A 23,324-nucleotide genomic window follows, 5' to 3' on the forward strand; every position below is an offset into this window, starting at 1 on the left:
TGTTTTTGCTGTTATGATTTCATTTTTTTACACCCCACCCCTTCTAAACATACCCAAATATTTGCCAGTAAAAAGCTTGTCTAAGAACTGCAAATAAAATCAGTGTAAAACATCTTGATCTAAGTTTTATTTCATGTTATGTGTTGATTAGGTTAGAATTTATTTGTGACATTTCCTTGGTTGCATTAGCAAGACAGACACAGAAGACATTATAGACCTAGTTAAAAAAAATGGAGCCACACACAGGTTGGCAGGCCGGGGCAATTATGGATTTATATATAATCATAGTGTGTACATATATATAAAATTATATATGTGTATATATATATTTATTTTTTTATTTTGAACCATATTTTTGCTTGTTTTTGGTATAAAATATTTTTATAGTCATCAGTTTTGCTTGTGCCGTGCTGATTGCAAAAAGAAATAACAAAAAAAACTGCTTGTTTTTATAATTTATTTATCCAAGAATAATGTTTTGTATTTAAATAGTAACTTATACAGTGATTGGACTCTTAATGTGAAAACAGGAAAAAGGAGATCATGTGCAAATAAAGTGAGGAAAACAAGGAAGAAATATCGGAATAGTTGAGACTCCGTTTTTGGTTGGAATGAAGTCGATTCCGGACAGATGGCTTTTCCCGTTCACCCGCGTTCGTTCCCAGGATGTTTTTGTTTGGATTGTTAGTCGGGTTGATATGGTGGTGACGGAGCACTTTTTCCGAATTCCCACATCCTCCGAATTCATTTCAGTCAAACCAGGAACATTCACAAAAACAAAAGCGAAAAAGTAGAAAATCCATATAAATAGCGATTCCACAACGTTTACAAAAATAGGCAAAATGGCCGCCGAGTCAAAAGACCTCATTTTGCTTTTTTTTTCAGCATTAATTTGGTCAGTTTTCATCCAGGAGAGCATTTTTTCAAGGTGCATTCGCTGAACATCGTAAAAAAAAAAAAAAAAGAATAGGCGTGGCTTTGTGCCGGAGTGGGTAAAATTGGGCCAATCAGCTGACGTCTTGCTGGCAGGCCGGTGCGTCTGTGAGAAGGAGGCGCACTTTGCCTCGCAAAAAGTTGATGTGCACCTGGAGCAGATCGGCCGCTGTGGACGCCTGCCATGTGCTTTCCGGGCCTGTTGTGCCGTCTGGGGGCGGGGCTTCCTAAAGGATGGAGACAGGTATGATTGGATGACACAGTAGATAGGAAATGGGTCCAAGTGGCTCTATAACACGTAGTAGATTTGTGTTGGATCAGTTGGAACAGAACCTGCAACCTCAGCGGCCCTCAAGGACTGGTTTGTCCATCCCTGGTCTAGTGGATCTATAACATAAACTACTACTACCAATACCACTACCGGTTGATCTGGTTGGTCTAATATAGCCTACTACTACTACCGGTTGATCTAGTTGGTCTAATACAGCCTACTACTACTACCGCTTGATCTATTTGGTCTGATACAACCTACTATTACTACTGCTTGATCTATTTGGTCTAATACAACCTACTACTACTACTGGTTGATATAGTTGGTCTAAAACAACCTACTACTACTACTACCGGTTGATCTAGTTAATGTCTAATACAACTTACTACTACTACTACCGGTTGATCAAGTTGATGTCTAATACAACCTACTACTACTACTTCCGGTTGATCTAGTTGATGTCTAATACAAATTACTACTACTACTACTACCAGTTGATCTAGTAGATGTCTAATACAGCCTACTGCTATTACTACCGGTTGATCTAGTTGATGTCTAATACAACCTACTGCTACTACCGGTTGATCTTTTTGATTTCTAATACAACCTACTACTACTACTACTACTACTACAGCTCCATATTGTGAATCTATCACTCAAACCACTATTGCTGCTACAGGTCATTTAAATGATCTACAATACAAACCACTTCTACTATTACTACTATTACTACTAGAGCTCCATTAAGTGGACCTATAACACAAACCACCACTACTACTACATGTCCATCTATTTCATGTATGACTCAATAACTACTTATGACTTCCATTACTACTACTACTACTACTACTACAACACCTCCATCTAGTTGATGTATATTACAACCCTACACTACTATTACTACTACTACAGCTCCATCTTGTGCTATAACTCAAACTAGTACTATTACTACTACTACAGCTCCATCTTTTGCTATAACTCAAACTACTACTACTACTACTACTACAGCTCCATCTTTTGCTATAACTCAAACTACTACTACTACTACTATTACTACTACTACTACAGCTCCATCTTGTGCTATAATTCATACTACTATTACTACTACTACAGCTCCATCTTGTGCTATAACTCAAACTACTACTATTACTACTACTACAGCTCCATCTTGTGCTATAACTCAAACTACTACTACTACTACTATTACTACTACTACAGCTCCATCTTGTGCTATAACTCATACTACTATTACTACTACTACAGCTCCATCTTGTGCTATAACTCCAACTACTACTACTACTACAGCTCCATCTTGTGGATCTATGACTCAAACTAATACTACTACTACTACTACTACTACTGCCACTACTACAGGTCCATCTAATTAATGTATAATACAACTCCCTACCACTATAACTCTATCTTGCGAATCAATAACTCACCACTACTACTATTATTACAGTTCCATCTAGCAGACCTCTAACACAAACCACTACTACTACCACAGCTCCATCTCAACAATTGACCTACGCTCCAACTGCCATTTTTTTATCTAACACTAGGGGGAGATTTTTCCTGCTGCTGTTAAAAATACATGTACTAACATGTGTTTAACAATTCTATCATGTGGGAAAAGACCTTTATTGGAAATGTTGGACCATGTGTGTGTGGGGGGGGGATTTTGAAGGATTTTCTAGGGCCAGCTGGGGTCCCTGACGTAGACCCAGTCCTGTGTTTGGTGCTTTCCTCGTACGGACCACGTTTTGTTGGTCCCCTGGGGCGTAGTCACGCTGAAGTTAAAAAGAGCCCTGTCCAACTTTTTCCCACAAAGCAGGCGTTTGTCCAAAATGAGCACAAATAAGAACAAACCCCGATTACGGAAAGTGTCTCAAAAATTGAAATTAAAAACAACCCTAAATTGTCTTTTTTGGGGGTTCGGTGATATTTATTTCTAAATCACATGTGGGAAATTTCAAATGTTAAATCTAAACCGTGAATGCTAATCCTAATTTTAAATGTTAAATATTAACTCTAAATCTAAATGTTTAAATGAAAACCAAAAATTTAAATCATAATTTTAAATGTTAAGTCTAAATCCTCCATCAGGCTTTTATTTTGTTATTTCTGGGTAAGGGTCATTTGATTTTGCATATTAGCTGAATATTTAGTTGAGAGATTTTTGATTCTCATTAAGGATTCTGAGTTAGGATTTGGATTTCGGATGATGATTTCAGATTAGGATTTTGATTTAGGGTTTTGATTTAGGATTTTGATTTAGGATTTTGATTTAGGATTTTGATTTAGGATTTTGATTTAGGATTTTGATTTAGGATTTTGATTTAGGATTTTGATTTAGGATTTTGATTTAGGATTTTGATTTAGGATTTTGATTTAGGATTTTGATTTAGGATTTTGATTTAGGATTTTGATTTAGGATTTTGATTTAGGATTTTGATTTAGGATTTTGATTTAGGATTTTGATTTAGGATTTTGATTTAGGATTTTGATTTAGGATTTTGATTTAGGATTTTGATTTAGGATTTTGATTTAGGATTTTGATTTAGGATTTTGATTTAGGATTTTGATTTAGGATTTTGATTTAGGATTTTGATTTAGGATTTTGATTTAGGATTTTGATTTAGGATTTTGATTTAGGATTTTGATTTAGGATTTTGATTTAGGATTTTGATTTAGGATTTTGATTTAGGATTTTGATTTAGGATTTTGATTTAGGATTTTGATTTAGGATTTTGATTTAGGATTTTGATTTAGGATTTTGATTCAGGATTTGGATTCAGGATTTTGATTCAGGATTTTGATTCAGGATTTTGATATAGGATTTCAATTTTGGATATTGATTTTAATTTAGGATTCTGATTCACATTTCGGATTTCAATTCAGGTTTATGTTTTCGATCCACGTTTAGATTTGGATTTACGTCTAGAATTTTGATTCACGTTTAGGATTTTGATTCACGTTTAGGATTTCGATTCACGTTTAGGATTTTGATTCACGTTTAGGATTTTGATTCATGTTTAGGTTTTCGATTCAAGTTTAAGATTTCGATTCATGTTTGGGATTTCCATTCAAGTTTAAAGTTTTTCATTCAAGTATAGGATTTCGATTCAAGTTTAGGATTTTGATTCATGTTTAGGATTTCGATATTGGGGTTAGAAATATCATTTGAATTTACCACTGACATTTATGGAATATGCAAATATTGTCATAAATATGCTCCAAAACATCACTCTAAAATATTCCCACCAGATTTGAAACAAACAACACCCCATACACATTAGCTCTTATTTTGAAAACACTAAAACTAAAAGCCACTTCATATCAATTACCCCCCGACCCATTTTCAAAACCACAATTTTTCCATCGCATCCCCATCAAACCAGCTTGGGGCGACCTTTCCCAAAAACCAGACGTCAAACAAGTCCGAGGGGCGTCCCCCAACTCACCGGAATGTTCAGCCGGTGTACCACGGCGTTGATGCTGGGGACGCTCCTCACCAGGTTGTCAACGTGACTGTGCAACGCCACGTTGGTGACCGAACTCCGCAGCAAACTCAGGGCGTTTTGAAGAAGTCCCAAGCCACCTTGGACTTCCTGGGCTTTCTCCAAGTCCTGAATTCCAAAAAGTGTACCCAAAACCATCACCAGGTATGTAACGGGACCAGAACCGGGAATATTGGGGTGTCAACCTTACATTTTTGCTCTCCCAGGTGACGTCGACTCTGGTTTGGGGGACGCTGACGGACTGGGACAGGGTACATCCGTCCCGGCATGACTTGGACATGGCGTCGTTGGCGTCTTGTGCTTCCTTGATGAAATGGTTCAGGACCCTCAGGTCACAGATGGGCCTCAGAGGGGATGGAAGGCTTGGGCAGGTCCACTCCAACACCATCAACAGCAAGGCAAGTAGTCCTGAAAGCAAGTATCCCATTGGTTTGAATATAAGACGACTTTTTCAAGACCCAGGTTTGAAAAAAGGCTTATTAAACATCTATCGTATTTTCACGACTATAAGGCGCACCGCATTATAAGGTGCACCTTCAATGAATGACATTTTTTCCATATATAAGGCGCACTGTATTATAAGGCGCACTGTATTATAAGGTGCACTGTATTATAAGGCGCACTGTATTATAAGGCACACTGTATTATAAGGCGCACTGTATTATAAGGTGCACTGTATTATAAGGCGCACTGTATTATAAGGTGCACTGTATTATGAGGCGCACTGTATTATAAGGCGCACTGTATTATAAGGTGCACTGTATTATGAGGCGCACTGTATTATGAGGCGCACTGTATTATAAGGCACACTATATTATAAGGCGCACTGTCTATTTTGGAGAAAATTTAAGACTTTGAAGTGCGGCTTATAGTCGTAAAAATACGTTAGTAATTGCTATTGACTTGCAGGTATGAAGCACTCACTACTTTACAGTCACCTCTAGAGCCAGCCATTGTTGATGTTTTGGATTTTTTTGTATAAAAATCTTGCAGTAGGGGAGGAGCTACATGATGATATAAGATGTTGTCAACTTAGATGGCATCTGCATATTTAACAGGATTGTTTCAGTTCAGGCGTTTGTGTTTTTTTAATATCCGACAGTGGTGGTTTTTCGTTTTTGGTTTTCAGTTTTTTTCATATATAAGGCGCACTGGATTATAAGGCGCACTGTCTATTTTGGAAAAAATTTCAGACTTTTAAGTGCGCCTTATAGTCGTTAAAATACGGTAATTTAATTTTTAGCCACGAAATAATGACAGTACATCTGAAAAAAATATTCTTACAATCAATTGGAGGGTAAAAGTATGTTATTCTGCCTCATTTAAATCATACAAAAAATGTCTATCAAACCTTAACATGGGTTGGTTCGCGGGCCGCTTTTATGTAAACTGGGCTAGACTATTTTAGATATAATATGTAGATTTTTTTTATAAATGGATTAAAAGAACTGGATTAAAAGCCCTGAATATTTAGTTTTTTATATATCTGAAACAATGTTTATTTTAGCCTTTTTTATATATATTTTTAGATTTTTACTAAATCATTTTTAACTAAAAACACAGAAAAAATGATTAAAATATTACAATTATTAATTTAAAAGAGGGAAAATCAGGAAATTTAATATACATCTATACTCTTCATTTTAATTTGATCCTCAAACAGAAAGTCGTCACTCATGATTTACTTTCCCGGGCCACACAAAATGAGGCGGCGGGCCATATTTGGCCCCCGGGCCGCCACTTTGACACGTCGTGTAAACATTTAAATATGGAAACTAAAATACATTTGTAAATCAATGACTTTTAAATCAACTCATTTACAACAAAATTACAATAACCATATTCGCTTTACAGATATCTGGCGCCATCTAGCCTTGTAAATGCGTATAATGTCAATTGCACGTATTTAAAACGATCGACTCTTTTGCAGTTTTATTTCAATGCAAAAAAAATCGTCTTATATTCAGGCCAATTCGGCATTTTTGCCACTTGTGCAAAATGTTTGCGTATATTCTTTATCGTCTGCAAAGAACAGCTGATATTTAAAAGCTAGTGCTCAACACAATGGTATTTTAATTCATTCATTTTGGAAACCGCTTAAACTCAAAACGGACAAGGGGGGGGGGGGTGTTTGAGCCTATCCCAGCTAATTTGTTTATTTGAACAGAAATATATATAGGGACCAGTTTTGGGGATAACCATAGACAAAAAAATGGTTTTCAGTCGCAAGCCAAACTAAGCAAAAAAGTGTGACTTATAGTCCAGGAAATACTGTATTTTGTGGGAAGACATTATGTTATTATATATTTTTATTATTATTATATTGTATTTATTGACGTCCCCTATTTTTTCTGGATTTTCTCAAATAAAATTTCCCCAAAATGCGACTTATACTCCAGTTAATTTTAATATGTATTTTTTGGCTAATTAATATGCTAATTTTACCCCAAAAAATGATATATAGTGTATTATTGTTTCTACACTGATTTAAGTCAGACAAATAACATAGAAAAACAAATAGAATGTGACAACAGAAGGTATATCTTTAGTGTTTTCATGTACAGGGGCGGAGCTTGATGGGTGTTGACGGGGCAGCTGCACCTGAGCCTTAGGTGAGCAAAGGGAGGGGCTAAAAAGCACGTCTCAGGATTCATGGATCATATTTAGTGTTTCGACGAGTTGTCATTGATACGCATTCATTTTCGACCAATTATGCTCGTCGGGGGTGCTGGAACCTACCCCAGCTGACTCTGGTCAGAATGCAGACAACACCCGAAAATGGTTACCCGTCAATCCTAGACCACGTACAGAGACAGACAACCATTCACATTTACAATTACACCAGAGTGGGAATCGAACCCACGCTGCCTGCACCCAAATCAGTCAAATTATCCACTGCACCATCGGGTGGAGCCAAAATGCTAAAATCCGACTTCCCGCAAAATTTCCAAGTTACAAAATCCCCCCCAAAAGTAAATGCATTTCCTTATCTGTTATTTTATTTTGAAAATATTGTCACGGATGCATTGATTCTCACTTTAGAACATCGCTAGCCTCTACCGGGCTCTGATTGGCTGTCTCACAACAACCACTATCCATGTTTTAAGATTCTCTTTTACATACATGTCCAGCTGGGCTAAATGGTCCCCTTATTAATGATTGGAATTCCCATTAATAAGCGATTAAAAGCCATACAAATGCAATGCAAACACACACTTATAGGGCACACATAAAAGTCTAAAATGTACTACAAAGTAGACTGCTTTCAGTCATGGTAGAATGGGCTTTTGTCGCCATCTAGCAAGCAAACTCGGGTATCACATTTCCCATTATAACGGCTGCGGAAGGAACAATTTAATGCTTGTTATTAATTTTATGATATTAATAAATGATTTCCTGATATTTTTCTCTCATTTTTATGTTTCCTCACATCTTTCATACAAAATTGGGACACTTTGACCAATTTTAAAGTGTTTTGTTGGTAGTTGTGTGAGGATCTTGAAATTATTGAGAGAGTTTAAATTTAAAGTACACCTCTACTTACATAATTTTCAATTATTTCCAATTATTTATTTTAAGACATTAATAAATCATTTCCTCATAATTCTATTTTTTATGTTTCTCATATATTGTTTTCACACAAAATTGGAACCAATTTTAAAGGGTTAAGTTGGTGGTTGTGTGAGGACCTTGAAATGATTGAGAGAGTTTACATATAAAGTACACCTCTACTTACAGAATGTTCAATCATTTGCAATTATTTATTTTAATAAATCATTTCTTCATAATTTTCTCTAATTTTTTGGTTTCTCACATCTTTTCATACAAAATTGGAACTAATGTTCAAGGGTTTAGTTGGTAGTTGTGTGAGGACCATGGAACGAGTTAGAGAATTTACATGTGAAGTAGACCTCTACTTACAAAATGTTCAATTATTTGCAATTATTTATTTTAATAAATAATTTCCTTAGAATTTTCTCTCATTTTCATGTTTCTCACATCTTTTCATACAAAATTTAAACCAATTTTAAAGGGTTTAGTTGGTAATTGTGTGAGGACCGTGAAACGAATAAATACGAGAATTTACATATAAAGTACACCTCTACTTACATAATTTTCAATCATTTGCCATTAATTATTTGAATAAATAACTTATTTATAATTTTCTGTAATTTATATGTTTCTCACATATTTCATACAAAATTGGATGTTTATTAGTTGGTAGTTGTGTGAGGACCGTGAAACAAATAAGAGAATTTACATATAAAGTACACCTCTACTTACATAATTTTCAATTATTTGCAATTATTTATTTGAATAAAGAATTTCTTTATAATTTTCTGTAATTTATATGTTTCTCACATATTTCATACAAAATTGGATGTTTATTAGTTGGTAGTTGTGTGAGGGCATTGAAACAAATGAGAGAATTTACATATAAAGTACACCTCTACTTACATAATTTTCAATTATTTGCAATTATTTATTTTAAGACATTTACAAATCATTTCTTTATAATTTTATCTCATTTTTTTATGTTTCTCACATCTTTTCATACAAAATTTAAACCAATTTTAAAGGGTTTAGTTGGTAGTTGTGTGAGGACCGTGAAACGAATAAGAGAATTTACATACAGGGTGACCCAAAAAGATGCGTACCCATATTTTATTTGATAAAAAATCCATTTTTTCACGAATGTCTCAAACAATTGAGGAACTGAAAACTGCCAAATAGGAGCCATCCTGAAAGAGGTTTGCTTGCAACGGAATGGTGGACATTTGGAACACATCTTGGGAAATCCATAAATTGACTAAAAATTGACAGAAATAGCTGAAACTCTGGTGAATGGTCTTACATAAACTGAATATTGTGTGGTTGTAATTTGAAATAAATAGCTTTTTAATCAAAGTCAAAATATACATTTTCATGGGTACGCATCTTTTTGGGTCACCCTGTATAAAGTACACTTCTACTTACAAAATTTTCAAGTTATGAAAAAAGTTCTGGAACCAGTTCATGTCATACAAGAGTTGAGGCCATATTAAATGCAGTAAAAGTATAAAAAATGGAGTAAAAATCATACAAATATACAGTCTAGGTATGACTGTATATTTGTATGATATTACACCATTTTTTACACATTTACTGCATTTAATATGGCCTCAACTCAGTACTAAGAATCAGTATTGGTCCTGATGAACCCATGTTGGTCCTGATAACCCCGTCTGGGTCTATTTGATAAGGAGGTCGGCTGAATTCAACTAAATTGATGTTAATCTGAAACCGGTTCGCCGGGGGTGCATGGTATAAGTGAGCAGGTCTATTGTTGTGTTGTCATGTGGGCACGGCGCCCTGAATACACTCTTTCACTACAGCGCGAGTGTGACGCAAGGCGGGACGGTTCACTGGATCATCAGACGCAGGTTTTACGAACTGGCAGTACCGATTGCCTCAAAGTTTATTTTTAAATTTTAATCTTTTCCCAAAACTCCAGAGGTTCTTGAAGGCAACTTCAAACAGAAGTCAAAATTCTCATATTTTTTTACAAGATTCCTTTTAATGATGATGTAATAACAATAACCAATTTCCAAGAAAACCTCACTAGAAATCGAAGTGTGTTATTTACTGCTAACCCTCCCACTTTAAATGGATTGGACACCTGTGGTAGTCATTTGTTGATTTTGGGGTCATTTTCTTGTTGATCTTGGGGCATTTGCGGGTCAATTCCTGTTGGTTTTGGGTCACTAAACAGGAAGTGATGCTAGGAATGGATTCCCAGATGAATAACCAATCACCGTAGCCTGTAATTAATCATATGTATCTCTACCATTCTTTTTAAATTTTATTTTTGCAAAGCAGCTATACCAGGGTTGGGGAAACTTTTTGGACCGCGGGCCACATTGACTTTAAAAATTTGACAGATGGGCCGGGTCAGCACAAGATACGATACATATAAAAAAGTGCATCCGTTAACAGTACATATGAAACATAAACAGAAAAAAAGGACTAAAGTATTATCATACTCATCATATATATATATATATATATATATATATATATATATATATATATATATATATATATATATATATATATATATATATATATATATATATATATATATATATATATATATATTCTTGCTAATTTAGCTTTTAAAATCAAAATAGCATTTGATCAATCTTATTAAAATATTTATTTTTCAAAAAAATGCCAAATGTTGCACTTGATAACCTGAAATATTTTCACTAAAATCAATTTTTGGAGTCAACAGTTATTTGACAAATGAATGCAAAAGTTTGAGGCAACTTTAAAGTTAAAATGTGTGATTTATTATATTCATTATAATTGAACATTATTCTTATAATTTGGTTTTAATCCTGTAAACTTTCTTCTTCTAATAATTTATTCATTCTTTGTTACATGTATTAAATTACACATTAAAATACACAGCACTAACTAGCATTAGCATCAATTTAAAGATGCTATGAAATAAAACCAATGACAAATGACTTTGAAATGCTAACTGATCACATGCTACATGCTAACACCCATTCAAACTATGAGAAAATACTTATTAATGCAATTCAATGCTAAATTGTCTGCTATTCTCTACTAGCATGCTATCAATAGCCTTTCTATTCTGTTGCTATCAATCTGCCAACATATGCTAGCTAGCGTAGCACCAGAAAGGTAGAAAAGCTTATGAATCCTAGTTATTTTTTTAGATTTTAGCAGTTTGCTAGCATGCTAATTGTTTTTATGTGAACATTCTCTGTCATATGCTAAGCTAGCAGTGTTAAAAATGCTAAACATGACACTTGAGCAGTCTGCTAGCATGCTAATTGTTTTTATGTGAACATTCTCTGTCATATGCTAAGCTAGCAGTGTTAAAAATGCTAAACATGACACTTGAAGCATTTTTAGGATGGAAAAAAACTAAATTTGATATCTTAATTTGTTTTATACATGTTAAATTACAATATTATAGTTATATTTGCTAACTCTACACAGTGTTGGAAACTGGGTCAGCTATATTAGCGTAGCATGACACTTAAGAGTTATTCTTAATGAATGATGAATTCATTGTACATATACTGCTGCTCTGTCAAACTAATTCCACAAAGGTCAAGTGGGTGTGTCTTCCCCCCCTGAGCAATCAAGGGGGCGGGTCCAATGAAATGCCGCTTGACCCTTACTGGAATTGGTTTGACACCCATGGCCCGACAGTGCAAATCATTAGCCTCCTTTGCAAACACAAGCGTGTGACGCCACTGTGAGGATTAACTTTGACCTCTGCACCCCCGCGCGCGGCTGCCTACGTGAGAATGTGCGGACCCGGCGTCGTGGCGGGGGATTTGCACGCCACCCAGACGTAAATTCGGACAGGGTGGCCATCTTTTTTTAATCCCAAATGGATGGTTTTAATACAAATTAACCCAGAAAAGCAGCCTGGATTGGTCATTTTTTTATAAAGGGCTCAAGAATTACCCTTGAGGTACTCCGGCACCCCCGGATTTTCTCAAGACTTTCAGACTACCACAAAAAACTGACTTTCCATGCCAATATTTCAACTCAACGTCAAACCAAAACTATTTAAAACATCAATTTAAAGCCAGTTAGTACTCGTTTACTCATCCCATTTTGAAATGAATTAATTACATCATCAACACCTGTGACATATTTAACATTCAATGAAATAATCAAGTCAGTCATTCAAACACTTTTTAACTAAACTTAACACCACAATACGTTTTTTTATTTTTTTATCAAATCCAACAATAACCCTAATCAATAATCATCAAAACCCCCTCCCCTACCCTGCACGACCCCCCCCCCATCCAGTTTGTACTCGATTACTCATCCCATTTTGAAATGATTTAATTACATCGTCAACACCTGTGACATATTTAACATTGAATGAAATAATTAAGTCATTCATTCAAACACTTTTTAACTAAATTTATCACCATAGTAAGTTTTTTTTTGATTTTTTTTTAAATCCAACAATAATCCTAATCATTAATCATCAAAAAAACCCTCCCCCACCCTGCACGACCCCCCCCCCCCCCAAATCCCCCCACCAGGTCACATTCAAAATACCCAATTTCCAAGTCACCGAATCATTCAAACAATTTGAAATTTTTTACCACGCGTGGTCTCTAACAACCCCCCCCCACCCCCAACACAAAAAAATGTCAATACCCCCACCCCCCCTTTTAACCCCCTCCCACCCCTCAATATCCAGTCAGCACATGACTCAGCAGAATGACCTCAAACAGCTTCTTACCTCTACCGGCGTTCTGCAACATTCGCACACGGCTGCCTCATCTTTCAAGAACATGGCATCCAACAAGCCGGCCCCCCACCCTCTAGATCGCCCACCCCCCCGGCAACTCCGTAAAAAACCTGCTGGATATTTAGGCCGAGATCCAATCCCTCCCTCCTAGACTTGTGCATCACTCCACGGCTTTGGGTGAAATGTTTTTTTTTTATCTGCCTCGCTAATGTACGCGGGAAGGGGGGGGGGGGGGGGGGGTGAAGGGGTGGAGTGGGGGTGGTCTTTACAAGGGTTGTGGGGGGGCAATCAAAGTCCTTACTCACCAGGAAAGTCCATAGCGGTGTTCGCATTGCTGTCAAGATTTTAATTGGAAACTTGATTAATCGGACCCTTTTTATTACCGGTAATCAATACACAAGGGGATAAGGGTGTATTGCACCCCCCCACCCTCGTCGTCGAGTGTCCCACTAAGACCCCCAAAAAGTGTTTTATCTCTTTGTTATCCAAATGAAGGAGTCCTGAAAGGTAAATACTAGTGACGCGGAGAAAAACGTGCGCAGACTTCCCATCCATTGTTTTGGATACTTTTCATTTGTTTTTGTTTTTTTGGTTGTTTTTTTTATACTCGGGATCAGAATGAGTATTAAATGATAATTTGGTGGTGTGGTAAATGGGGGATGACGTTGCAGGTGTGTGGCGCCGTTTGGGGGTGAAGTTGTGCTGGGTTTAAATGAGGGGAGGGGGGGGGGGGTTGTTTAGTGCTATATAGTGTTGGGAAATGAGGTGGGAATTTTAGAGGTAATTTTTTGGGGAATTTTTATAACTATATTTAGCATTTTTGTTTTTAAATAAAAATGGTTAAATGTATTTTAAATGTGTCAATAAAATATTTAGCTGATGTGCTAATTAAAACAACCAGAATTAACAAAATAAACCAAAAAAAATAGCAAATTCAACTTTGTTTCAAAATAAAAATGGCTAAATATATCTTAAATGTGTCAATAAAATGTTTAGCTAATAGGCTAATTAAAAAAAACAGAAATAACAAAATAAACAAAAAATAGCATATTCAATCGTTTTTTCTTAATAAAAATGGCTAATTTTTTTAAATGTGTCAATAAAATATTTAGCTAATATGCTAATTCAAACAACCCCCCAAAAAATAAAAATAAAACAAACATTTTTAACAACTTCAATCGTTGTTTCTAAATAAAAATGGCTAAATATATTTTAAATGTGTCAATACAATATTTAGCTAATATGCTAATTAAAACAACCAGAAATAACAAAGTAAACAAAAAATAGCAAATTCAAGCTTTTTTTCCAAATTAAAATGGCTAAATATATCTTAAATGTGTCTATACAATATTTAGCTGATATGCTAATTCAAACAACAATATTTAGCAACTTCAAACTTAGTTTATAAATAAGAATTGCTAAATATATGGTAAATGTGTCAACAAGATATTTTGCTATTATGCTAATTTAAAAAAACTAAAATAACAAAATAGACAAAAAAATTAGCATATTTAATCTTAGTTTATAAATAAAAATGGCTAAATATATCTTAAATGTGTAAACAAAACATTTAGCGAATATGCTAATTCAAACAACAAGAAATAACAACATAAAACACAATTTTTAGCAAATTGTTTCCAAATAAAAATGGCTAAATATATCCTAAATGTCTAAACTAAATATTTAGCTAATATGCTAACTCAAAACACCAGAAATAACAAAATAAAACAACATTATTTAGCAAATTCAATCTTTATTTCTACAAAGAAATTGCTAAATTTATCCTAAATCTAAATTCTAAATGACATAACTACATATTAAGCTAATATGCTAATTCAAACAACCAGAAATTACAAAATAAACCAACAATATTTCACAACTTCAATCTTTGTTTCAAATTAAGAATTGCTAAATCTAAATCGTAAATGTAAACTATTAATTATACATTTTAAAATTCAAATTTATGTTAAATCTAAACCAAATGTTTAGCTAATATGCTAATTCAAAGAAGAGGGAGTAACTAAATAAAATTAGCAATATTTAGCTTAACTTAAATCTTTCTTACTGAATAAAAATTGCTAAATCTAAATCATACATTTAAACATTCAATCCAAATAATGAATTTAATTGTTAAATTTAAACAACTAAATATTTAGCTAACATGCTAATTCAAGCTAGCGCAAGTACCATAATAAAAGCCTCATTTGAGTACATTTCAGTATCTAACAAATGATATTATCCAAATTTACCCAAATTTTGCCATTTTTTTAGCTAAAAAAACATCATCGCCATGGAAACGACCATTCTTTGTGAGAACCAATCAAAACGAGTCTTACTTTTCCTACCATTCCCAACAAAAATACTTTTCTCTACAAATCAGCTCTCTTTCAAATTAAAAGCGTCATTAAAATGAAAATGAAATTTTCTGCAACAGGAAGAAGGAGGGGAGGCATTCCAGGAATCCCGTTCACGGCACCCTCGCTAGTGTGAGCAGATAGTGTTTCTAAAATTGGCGAGACATGATATAGCTTCCTTGTGACATGACGACACAAATGGCCCTCAGTCAAACAAACGCGTGTGATTGGCTGGCCACCAAAACGGGGCCAATCAACCGCACCGGATCGGCATGCCCGGTATCAAACTTTCCCGCCATGACCTCATGGAAGCGAAGCTATTAAAAGCCATTCATCCTTCCTGGTAGTTACCCAAAGTAGCTGTTATGCGGGTGAACTCGTCTGATAGACTTTATCAAAATCTGCTTTGATTTAGTATTAAAATGGCGATGCAACGGTTTGTTTTGAAAGTTTTTTTTTTATTCATTTGATTGATTTTGGAATAAAATGTGTTCTACCTGGGCTTGTGTGGGTTTTTTCTGGGTACTCTCTTATCCCGAAAATATTTATGCTAAGTTAATTGATCACTCCAAATTGCTCTTCGGGATGAGTGGGAGCGTGCGATTGGCTGGCCATTGATTCAGGGTGTTCCATAGTTGTCAGGGATAGGCTCCAGCACCCCCTGCTACCCTTGTGAATGAATAGCAACTGCTTTCTGCATGATACTGTACAGTACACATAAGCCTAATGATTATTTATTTTTATTTATTCATTTATTTATTCATGTATTTATTCATGTATTTATTCATTTATTTTTTCATTTATTTATTCATTTATTTTTTCATTTATTTATTCATTTATTTATTCATTTATTTATTCATTTATTTATTCATTTATTTATTCATTTATTTATTCATTTATTTATTCGTTTATTTATTCGTTTATTTATTCATTTATTTATTCATTTATTTATTCATTTATTTATTCATTTATTTATTCATTTATTTATTCATTTATTTATTCATTTATGTATTCATTTATTTATTCATTTATTTATTCATTTATTTATTCATTTATTTATTCATTTATTTATTCATTTATTTATTCATTGATTTATTCATTTATTTATTCATTCATTTTTTCATTTATTTATTCATTTATTTTTTCATTTATTTATTCATTTATTTATTCATTTATTTATTCATTTATTTATTCATTGATTTATTCATTGATTTATTCATTGATTTATTCATTTATTTATTCATTTATTTATTTATTTATTTATTCATTTATTTATTCATTTATTTATTCATTTATTTATTCATTTATTTATTCATTTATTTATTCATTTATTCATTCATGTATTTATTTAATTATATGCATTTATGTATTGATTTATTTTTTGATTTATTTTGTATTTATTTATTTGGTTATCTATATATTTATGTTTTTATTTATTCATTCATTTATTTAATATTTATTCATTTATCTATTTATGTTTATTTATTCATTCATTCATGTATTTAATATTTATTCATTTATCTATTTATGTTTATTTATTTATTCATTTATTTAATTTATTTGTTAATTTAATTATACATTTATCTATTTTGTTTACTTATTCGTTTATATATTTATTTTATTTATTCATATATTTGTTTCTTTTGTTTATGTATTCATATATGTATTTATTTAGTTTATGTATTTATATATGTATTTATCTGTTTATTTGTCTTTATGTATGTTTTATGTGTATTTTTGTGTTTTTTTTATTTAGTTGTTTTATCATTAGCTAATATGTTTCTTATGCATTTGTTGAGTTTAGAAGTATGTTTATTATTTTTGGCCAAAGTTGTTTGGACATTTTTTAATGAATTGTATAAATAAAACCCATTTGCATGTTATAGCATTGGAGCTAGCGACGTTTTGATATGCGCGTTAGCTTAATTCTGTCTTCTGAATTAGCTATATACATGATAAATTGTCAAATTTAAAAATTAATAATAAGGGTACGGTTTATATTTGTGGCGTCTTATATGTGAGAAATTGTAAAATTTAATGATTTAAGGCAACTTTAAGGGTGTGGTTTATGTGTGGCGGCTTATATGCGAGAAATTGTCAAATGTAATGATTTAAAGGCAATTTTAAGGGTCTGGTTTATCTGTAGGGCGGCTTATATGCGAGAAATTGTCAAATATAATGTGTTTAATGCAATTTTTAAGGCTGTGGTTTATCTGGGAGGTGGCTTATATGCGAGAAATTGTCAAATATAACGTTTTTAAGGCAATTCCAAGGGTGTGGGTTATTTGTGGGGCGGCTTATACGCGAGAAATTGTCAAATTTAAGATTTTAAGGCTATTTTAGGGGGTGTGGTTTATGTCGGAGGCGGCTTATATGCGAGGAATTGTCAAATTTAAGATTTTAAGGCTGTGGCTTATCTGTGGGGGTGGCTTATATGTGAGAAATTGTCAAATTTAATGATTACAAGGGTATTTTAAGGGTGTGGTTTATCTACAGGGTGGCTTATATGCGAGAAATTATCAAATTTAATGATTTTAAGGCAATTTTGAGGGTCTGGTTTATCTGTGGGGAGGCTTATATGCGAGAAATTGTCAAATTTAAGATTTTAAGGCAATTTTGACGTGTGGTTTATCTGTGGGGAGGCTTATATGCGAGAAATTGTCAAATTTAAGATTTTAAGGCAATTTTAGGGGGTGTGGTTTATGTGGGAGGCGGCTTATATGCGAGAAATTGTCAAATTTAACGATTTTAAGGGTGTGGTTTATCTGTATATTTATTTTTAAATTTCTTTTTTGCAATTTTGTTGAATTTGAAGAAAAATCGACACACAAAATAAATTTATTTCTTGGTTTACATTACATTGAATTCATCAATCAATAACTTTAAATAATTCCAATTGAAAGAATAATCTCCAATTTTTAAGTCCAGGTAAGTGAAGACTTTCCTTTAAATTCCTGGAAAAGCCTAAGCACCACCACGTTGTCTTTGCGGAGACATTGTTGATAGATTGTTGCACTGTTTGCTCTCCCACTGCGATGTTTACTTATGTCTGAGCTCGCCAAAGAACGTGGGGGGACGGAGACAAGGTACGTGCCGCGAGCCATGCTTCGTTATCAGGTGGGAGGGGGCCGCGGGGGGTTTTCAAGGGGTCGAGGGACGTCGGCCGGCGTCCATTCCATTAATTGACCTAACGTCTCTGGCTCTGGCGCGACACAAGACAGGAAGTTCACATAAAAGAATGGAGGGGAGACGTAGGAGACGACGACTGGGGGGCCGGAATTCCTTTTTTCCGTTTATATGACGTGAGATAGTCCGGGAAACAGGTTGATGAGATTTCCCTCTGATTACGGTTGTTGTCATCAATCCTGTAAAACATCTTTAAGTAAAACCATACCTGTCAATTTATTGTATTTTCTGGCATATATGCTGTATTTGGCGCTAAAAATATGATGATTGAATCAAAGATAAGGCTTATATGCGCATAAAAAGTCAACATAAACAAAACGCTATGACGCCATGTGGCCGATACGGTCATTTATTTCAAAATAGAGAAAAGATAAACAGATACAATGCTAAACAAAATTAATTTTGACGTTTATGAATGAAATCAGACAAAAATACAATGTTACTCGCTCAGGGTGCCGCCATCTTGATGACAAAGTAGATCAAGGGTGGGTAAATCTTTCGGCCCGGGGGCCACATTGAGTTTAAAAATTTGACAGATGGGCGGGGTCAGCACAAGATGTGATACATATAAAAAAGTGCATCCGTTAACAGTACATATGAAACATAAACAGAAAAAAAGGACTTAAGTATTAACATACTCATCACTCATTAAAATAAAAAGTATAAAGTACAAAGTAAAGAAACAAAGAATATATTAAGAAATATTAAATTGTCATTTTAAATAAGATGGAAGGGCTGGAAAACACGGAAAAAAAATAAGAGTGGACAGAGCTACTGCCACTGGCTTCCGCATGACGGCGCCATCTTGGAGGGAAAAAAAACATTGTTTGGACAACGTTGGCGGGCCAGGTTAAAAGGCCTCGCGGGCTGGATGTGGCCTGGGGGCCGTAGTTTGCCCATGCCTGAATTAGACCAAGGATGTCAGACTCGGGTTGGTTCGTGAGCCGCTTTAACGTCAACTTGATTTCACGTGGGCCGGACCATTTTAGATATAATATTTAGATTGAGCCGCTTTAACGTCAACTTGATTTCACGTGGGCCGGACCATTTTAGATATAATATTTAGATTTTTTTTATATCAATGGATTAAAGGCCCTGAATATTCAGTTTTTTATAGATCTAAAACGATGTTTATGTTAGCTTTTTTTGTATATTTTTAGATTTTACAAGAGGATTTTCAAACTAAAAACACAGAAAAATTGATTAAAAAATGGCAATTATTGATTTAAAAGGGGGAAATCCAGGAAATTTAATATACATCTATACTCTTCATTTTAATTTGTTTCTAAAACAGAAAGTCGGCCCTCGTCATTTACTTTCCCGGGCCACACAAAATGATGTGGCGGGCCAGGATTTGGCCCCCGGGCCGCCACTTTGACACCTCTGTTTTAGGGAACGATAAAAATACAAATTAGATTTTTTTTTTAAATAAACGGATTAAAAGAACTGGATTAAAAGACCTGAATATTCAGTTTTTCATAGATCTAAAACAATGTTTATTTTAGCTTTTTTTATATCTTTAGATTTTACAAAATTATTTTTAAACACAATTATTGATTTAAAAGGGGGAAATCAGGGAATTTAATATACATCTATACTCTTCATTTTAATTTGATCCTAAAACAAAAAGTCGACACTTTCCTGGGCCACACAAAATGATGCAGCGGGCCAGATTTGGCCCCCGGACCGCCACTTTGACACCATATATGAACTAGCTCGTTACAGACCAACTTCCTAGCAAGACTTTTCATGTGTCCAAAATCAAAGGAAGGACTTAACAAGCTATTGATTATAGCCTCATATACATGTTCCAAAGAATAATAATAATAAAAAGACTAAAAAATTCCCAAAACCGGCCTTGACCATAATGACATGTGAATCTTTGGCGCCATTTTGTCTCACAATAGTTAAACTCCAGTCAATATTTGGACATGGCAAATTCATTAGTGGCTAGTATTTAATTTTCCACTATATGGCTCCAACATTGTTCTCACAGATAAGATGTGGACTCGCGGTTTTTCAATTTGTCATTCTAATCAGTCACAGCATAGATTAAATTCCCATCTACACACAAACTTTATTTGATTAACCTTGTGCCCACACTTATATGTCCAAGCAAAGGCAAACATGGCAATGATTGACTCATTCATCCATTTTTTATGGCTGAAGCCCAACCAACACTGCCTTCAAATACTTTATATTATTGACTAAATTATACTCAATAACTTTTCAAAGTAAATGCTCCATACATTGATTTTTGTATGCGCCATATCATATTAATATTAAAACAATCATGTTATCATTTTTAGGAAGGTCTTACTATGCCTTTTAAAGATGCTCCACCTGTTTCACAGTGCCCCCTGTTGGAATTCTGAAGAAATGATGATGAATAAACTAGAATATCTGCGCAAAACAACAATTTTGTGTCCTGACTGTCGTATTAATGCCATACATTTTCCTTGTTTGTTATTTTTAATAATTTTAATTGTTTAATTAATCCATGACATGCTTACTAATTTTAAGAAATGTATACATCTGTTTATATGTAATTATAAATCATTTTAACAAATAAAAAAATAAATAATCCACCTTTCTCATTTTTACACAAAAGGCAATTCCAAAGCTTCCATTTCCGGTTAGTTATGACAGATTTCCTTTAAAAAATTGTATCTATCAGAGTAAATTCACACAAGATCATTAAAATGTCAGTTATTAGGATGTCTATATTTTATTTTCACATCAAATGGGCTCATATTGAAGAAAGTAGTTGTTTTTTTAGCGTTTAATAAATGTTTTATGTCATTTTTAGAGTTAGCTATGTGGAGAAAACAAACTTTTTAATGAATTAACTTCTATTTTTAGATACAAAAATATAATAATCCATTTCCTAACAACCTTTTTGCTATCATCATTGAAAAAAATGAAAACAATAAAATAATAAAACAAAAAAAATAATTGAATCTCATTGACCAGAACATTTTTTTACCAGAACGTTTCTTTTTTACCGGAAGTCACGGTAGTTTACGGAAGACAATAACAATTGCACCAAACCCGGAAGTCGCATCAACGGGGCTTTAAAACCCCTATATTTAAAAAATGATCCAAATCTAATTCACGATTAAAGTCAACATGGCGATAAATTGGGGCGGATATTCTTCCGAAAACTCCCCTTTTACCGCGACTGCGATTCCTCTTTTAACGAACATCCACCGAGGTTTGCCTCCCCCGGTTGCAGACCCGTTGAAAATGACTATCGTGGACGGCGACTACCAGTACTACCATTACGGTTGCGATGGTCAAGACGACCGCGGTTGGGGGTGTGGATATCGAACCCTCCAGACTATGGCGTCCTGGCTGATCCACAACGTTGAAGGGGTACCCAAAAGACCCCCGCCGAAAATCCCAGAAATCCAACAAGCCTTGGTGACCATGATGGACAAACCACGCCCATTTCTAGGTTCCAAAGACTGGATTGGGACATTTGAAGCGTCTTTAGTCCTCTCTTATTTTTACAATGTTCCTTCTAAGTTGGTCCACATCAGAAGTGGGGGAACCGAACTGGATCTGGTAGCCGTGGAAGAACTTCATCAACACTTTGCCAAGAACTCTTGTCCTGTAATGATGGGTGGGGACAGGGACAACTCGTCCAAGGGGATTTTAGGGGTCTGTACTGGGACTGATGGGAGCTATCTGCTTATTGTGGACCCTCACTATCATGGACGTCAGTTGGGGAGAGAGGAGACACAAAAACGGGGTTGGGTTGAGTGGAAAAGACTTTCACAGTTTAATCAATCTTCTTTTTATAATCTTTGTTTACCACAGACGGATGTAAAAACTCAAATGGGATAGGGCAAGGGTGTCAGACTTGATTTCACGTGGGCTGGACTATTTTAGATATATTTAGATTTTTTATTAAATAAATGAATTAAAAGAACTGGATTAAAAGCCCCAAATATTCAGTTTTTTATAGATCTGAAACAATGTTTATTTGAACTTTTTTAATATATTTTGGGATTTTACACAATGATTTTTGAATGAAAAACACAGAAATAAATGGATTAAAAAGTTACAAATATTGATTTAAAAGGGGGACAATCAGGAAATTTAATAAACATCTATACTGTTCATTTTGATTTGATACTAAAACAAAGTATGCACTCATGATTTACTTTCCCGGGCCGCACAAAATGATGCGGCAGGCCAGATTTGGCCCCCGGGCCGCCACTTTGACACATGTGGTGTAGAGAAATCGTCTAGCTAAATTTAAAAATAAAATAACGGATATAGGAAATGTAGTATTAACGTTTTTTTAACTTATTTTGCATTTTGGGGCACCTATTTGCATCTCAAAAGTTTCATGACCCTAAGCTTTTTTTTGCATTTCAAAATAAGACAAAATATTTTCCATATTTTTGGATGATGTGCAGTGATCCATATTTTTGTTTCAATAATCACTTCTTCAATATGATTATCATTTGCCTGTTTTTAAACCAAATAAAGTTGGTCATATATATACATATATATATATATATATATATATATATATATATATATATATATATATATATATATATATATATATATATATATATATATATATATATATATATATATATATATATATATATATATATATATATATATATATATATATATATATATATATATATATATATATATATATATATATATATATATATATATATATATATATATATATATATATATATATATATATATATATATATATATATATATAT

The 23,324-nt window shown here is 33.8% G+C and overlaps 2 protein-coding genes across 3 annotated transcripts; one reads left to right on the plus strand and one right to left on the minus strand.

The window, feature by feature from the left end:
• Window positions 1-325: 325 nt before the first annotated feature.
• epoa (erythropoietin a) lies at window positions 326-13,357 on the minus strand. 2 transcript variants are annotated; one of them, XM_077742600.1, is made up of 4 exons: window positions 13,330-13,357; window positions 4,916-5,133; window positions 4,669-4,833; window positions 326-1,160 (listed from the first exon to the last, which is right to left on the minus strand). In XM_077742600.1, the coding sequence occupies exons 1-4, from the start codon at window positions 13,340-13,342 to the stop codon at window positions 1,008-1,010; spliced, it is 549 nt and encodes a 182-aa protein (XP_077598726.1). In that variant the 5' UTR covers window positions 13,343-13,357; the 3' UTR covers window positions 326-1,007. The 2 variants fall into 2 exon arrangements, with proteins under 2 accessions (XP_077598726.1, XP_077598725.1); XM_077742599.1 differs by lacking the exon at window positions 13,330-13,357 and adding an exon at window positions 13,016-13,096 and having other exon boundaries at window positions 331-1,160.
• Window positions 13,358-21,653: 8,296 nt separating this feature from the next.
• On the plus strand, window positions 21,654-22,808 carry ufsp1 (UFM1-specific peptidase 1). Its single transcript, XM_077742200.1, has one exon. The coding sequence runs from the start codon at window positions 21,694-21,696 to the stop codon at window positions 22,411-22,413; it is 720 nt and encodes a 239-aa protein (XP_077598326.1). The 5' UTR covers window positions 21,654-21,693; the 3' UTR covers window positions 22,414-22,808.
• Window positions 22,809-23,324: the final 516 nt, after the last annotated feature.

The sequence above is a fragment of the Stigmatopora nigra genome, chromosome 20 (genome assembly GCF_051989575.1).
Source record: "Stigmatopora nigra isolate UIUO_SnigA chromosome 20, RoL_Snig_1.1, whole genome shotgun sequence".
Taxonomy (NCBI): domain Eukaryota; kingdom Metazoa; phylum Chordata; class Actinopteri; order Syngnathiformes; family Syngnathidae; genus Stigmatopora; species Stigmatopora nigra.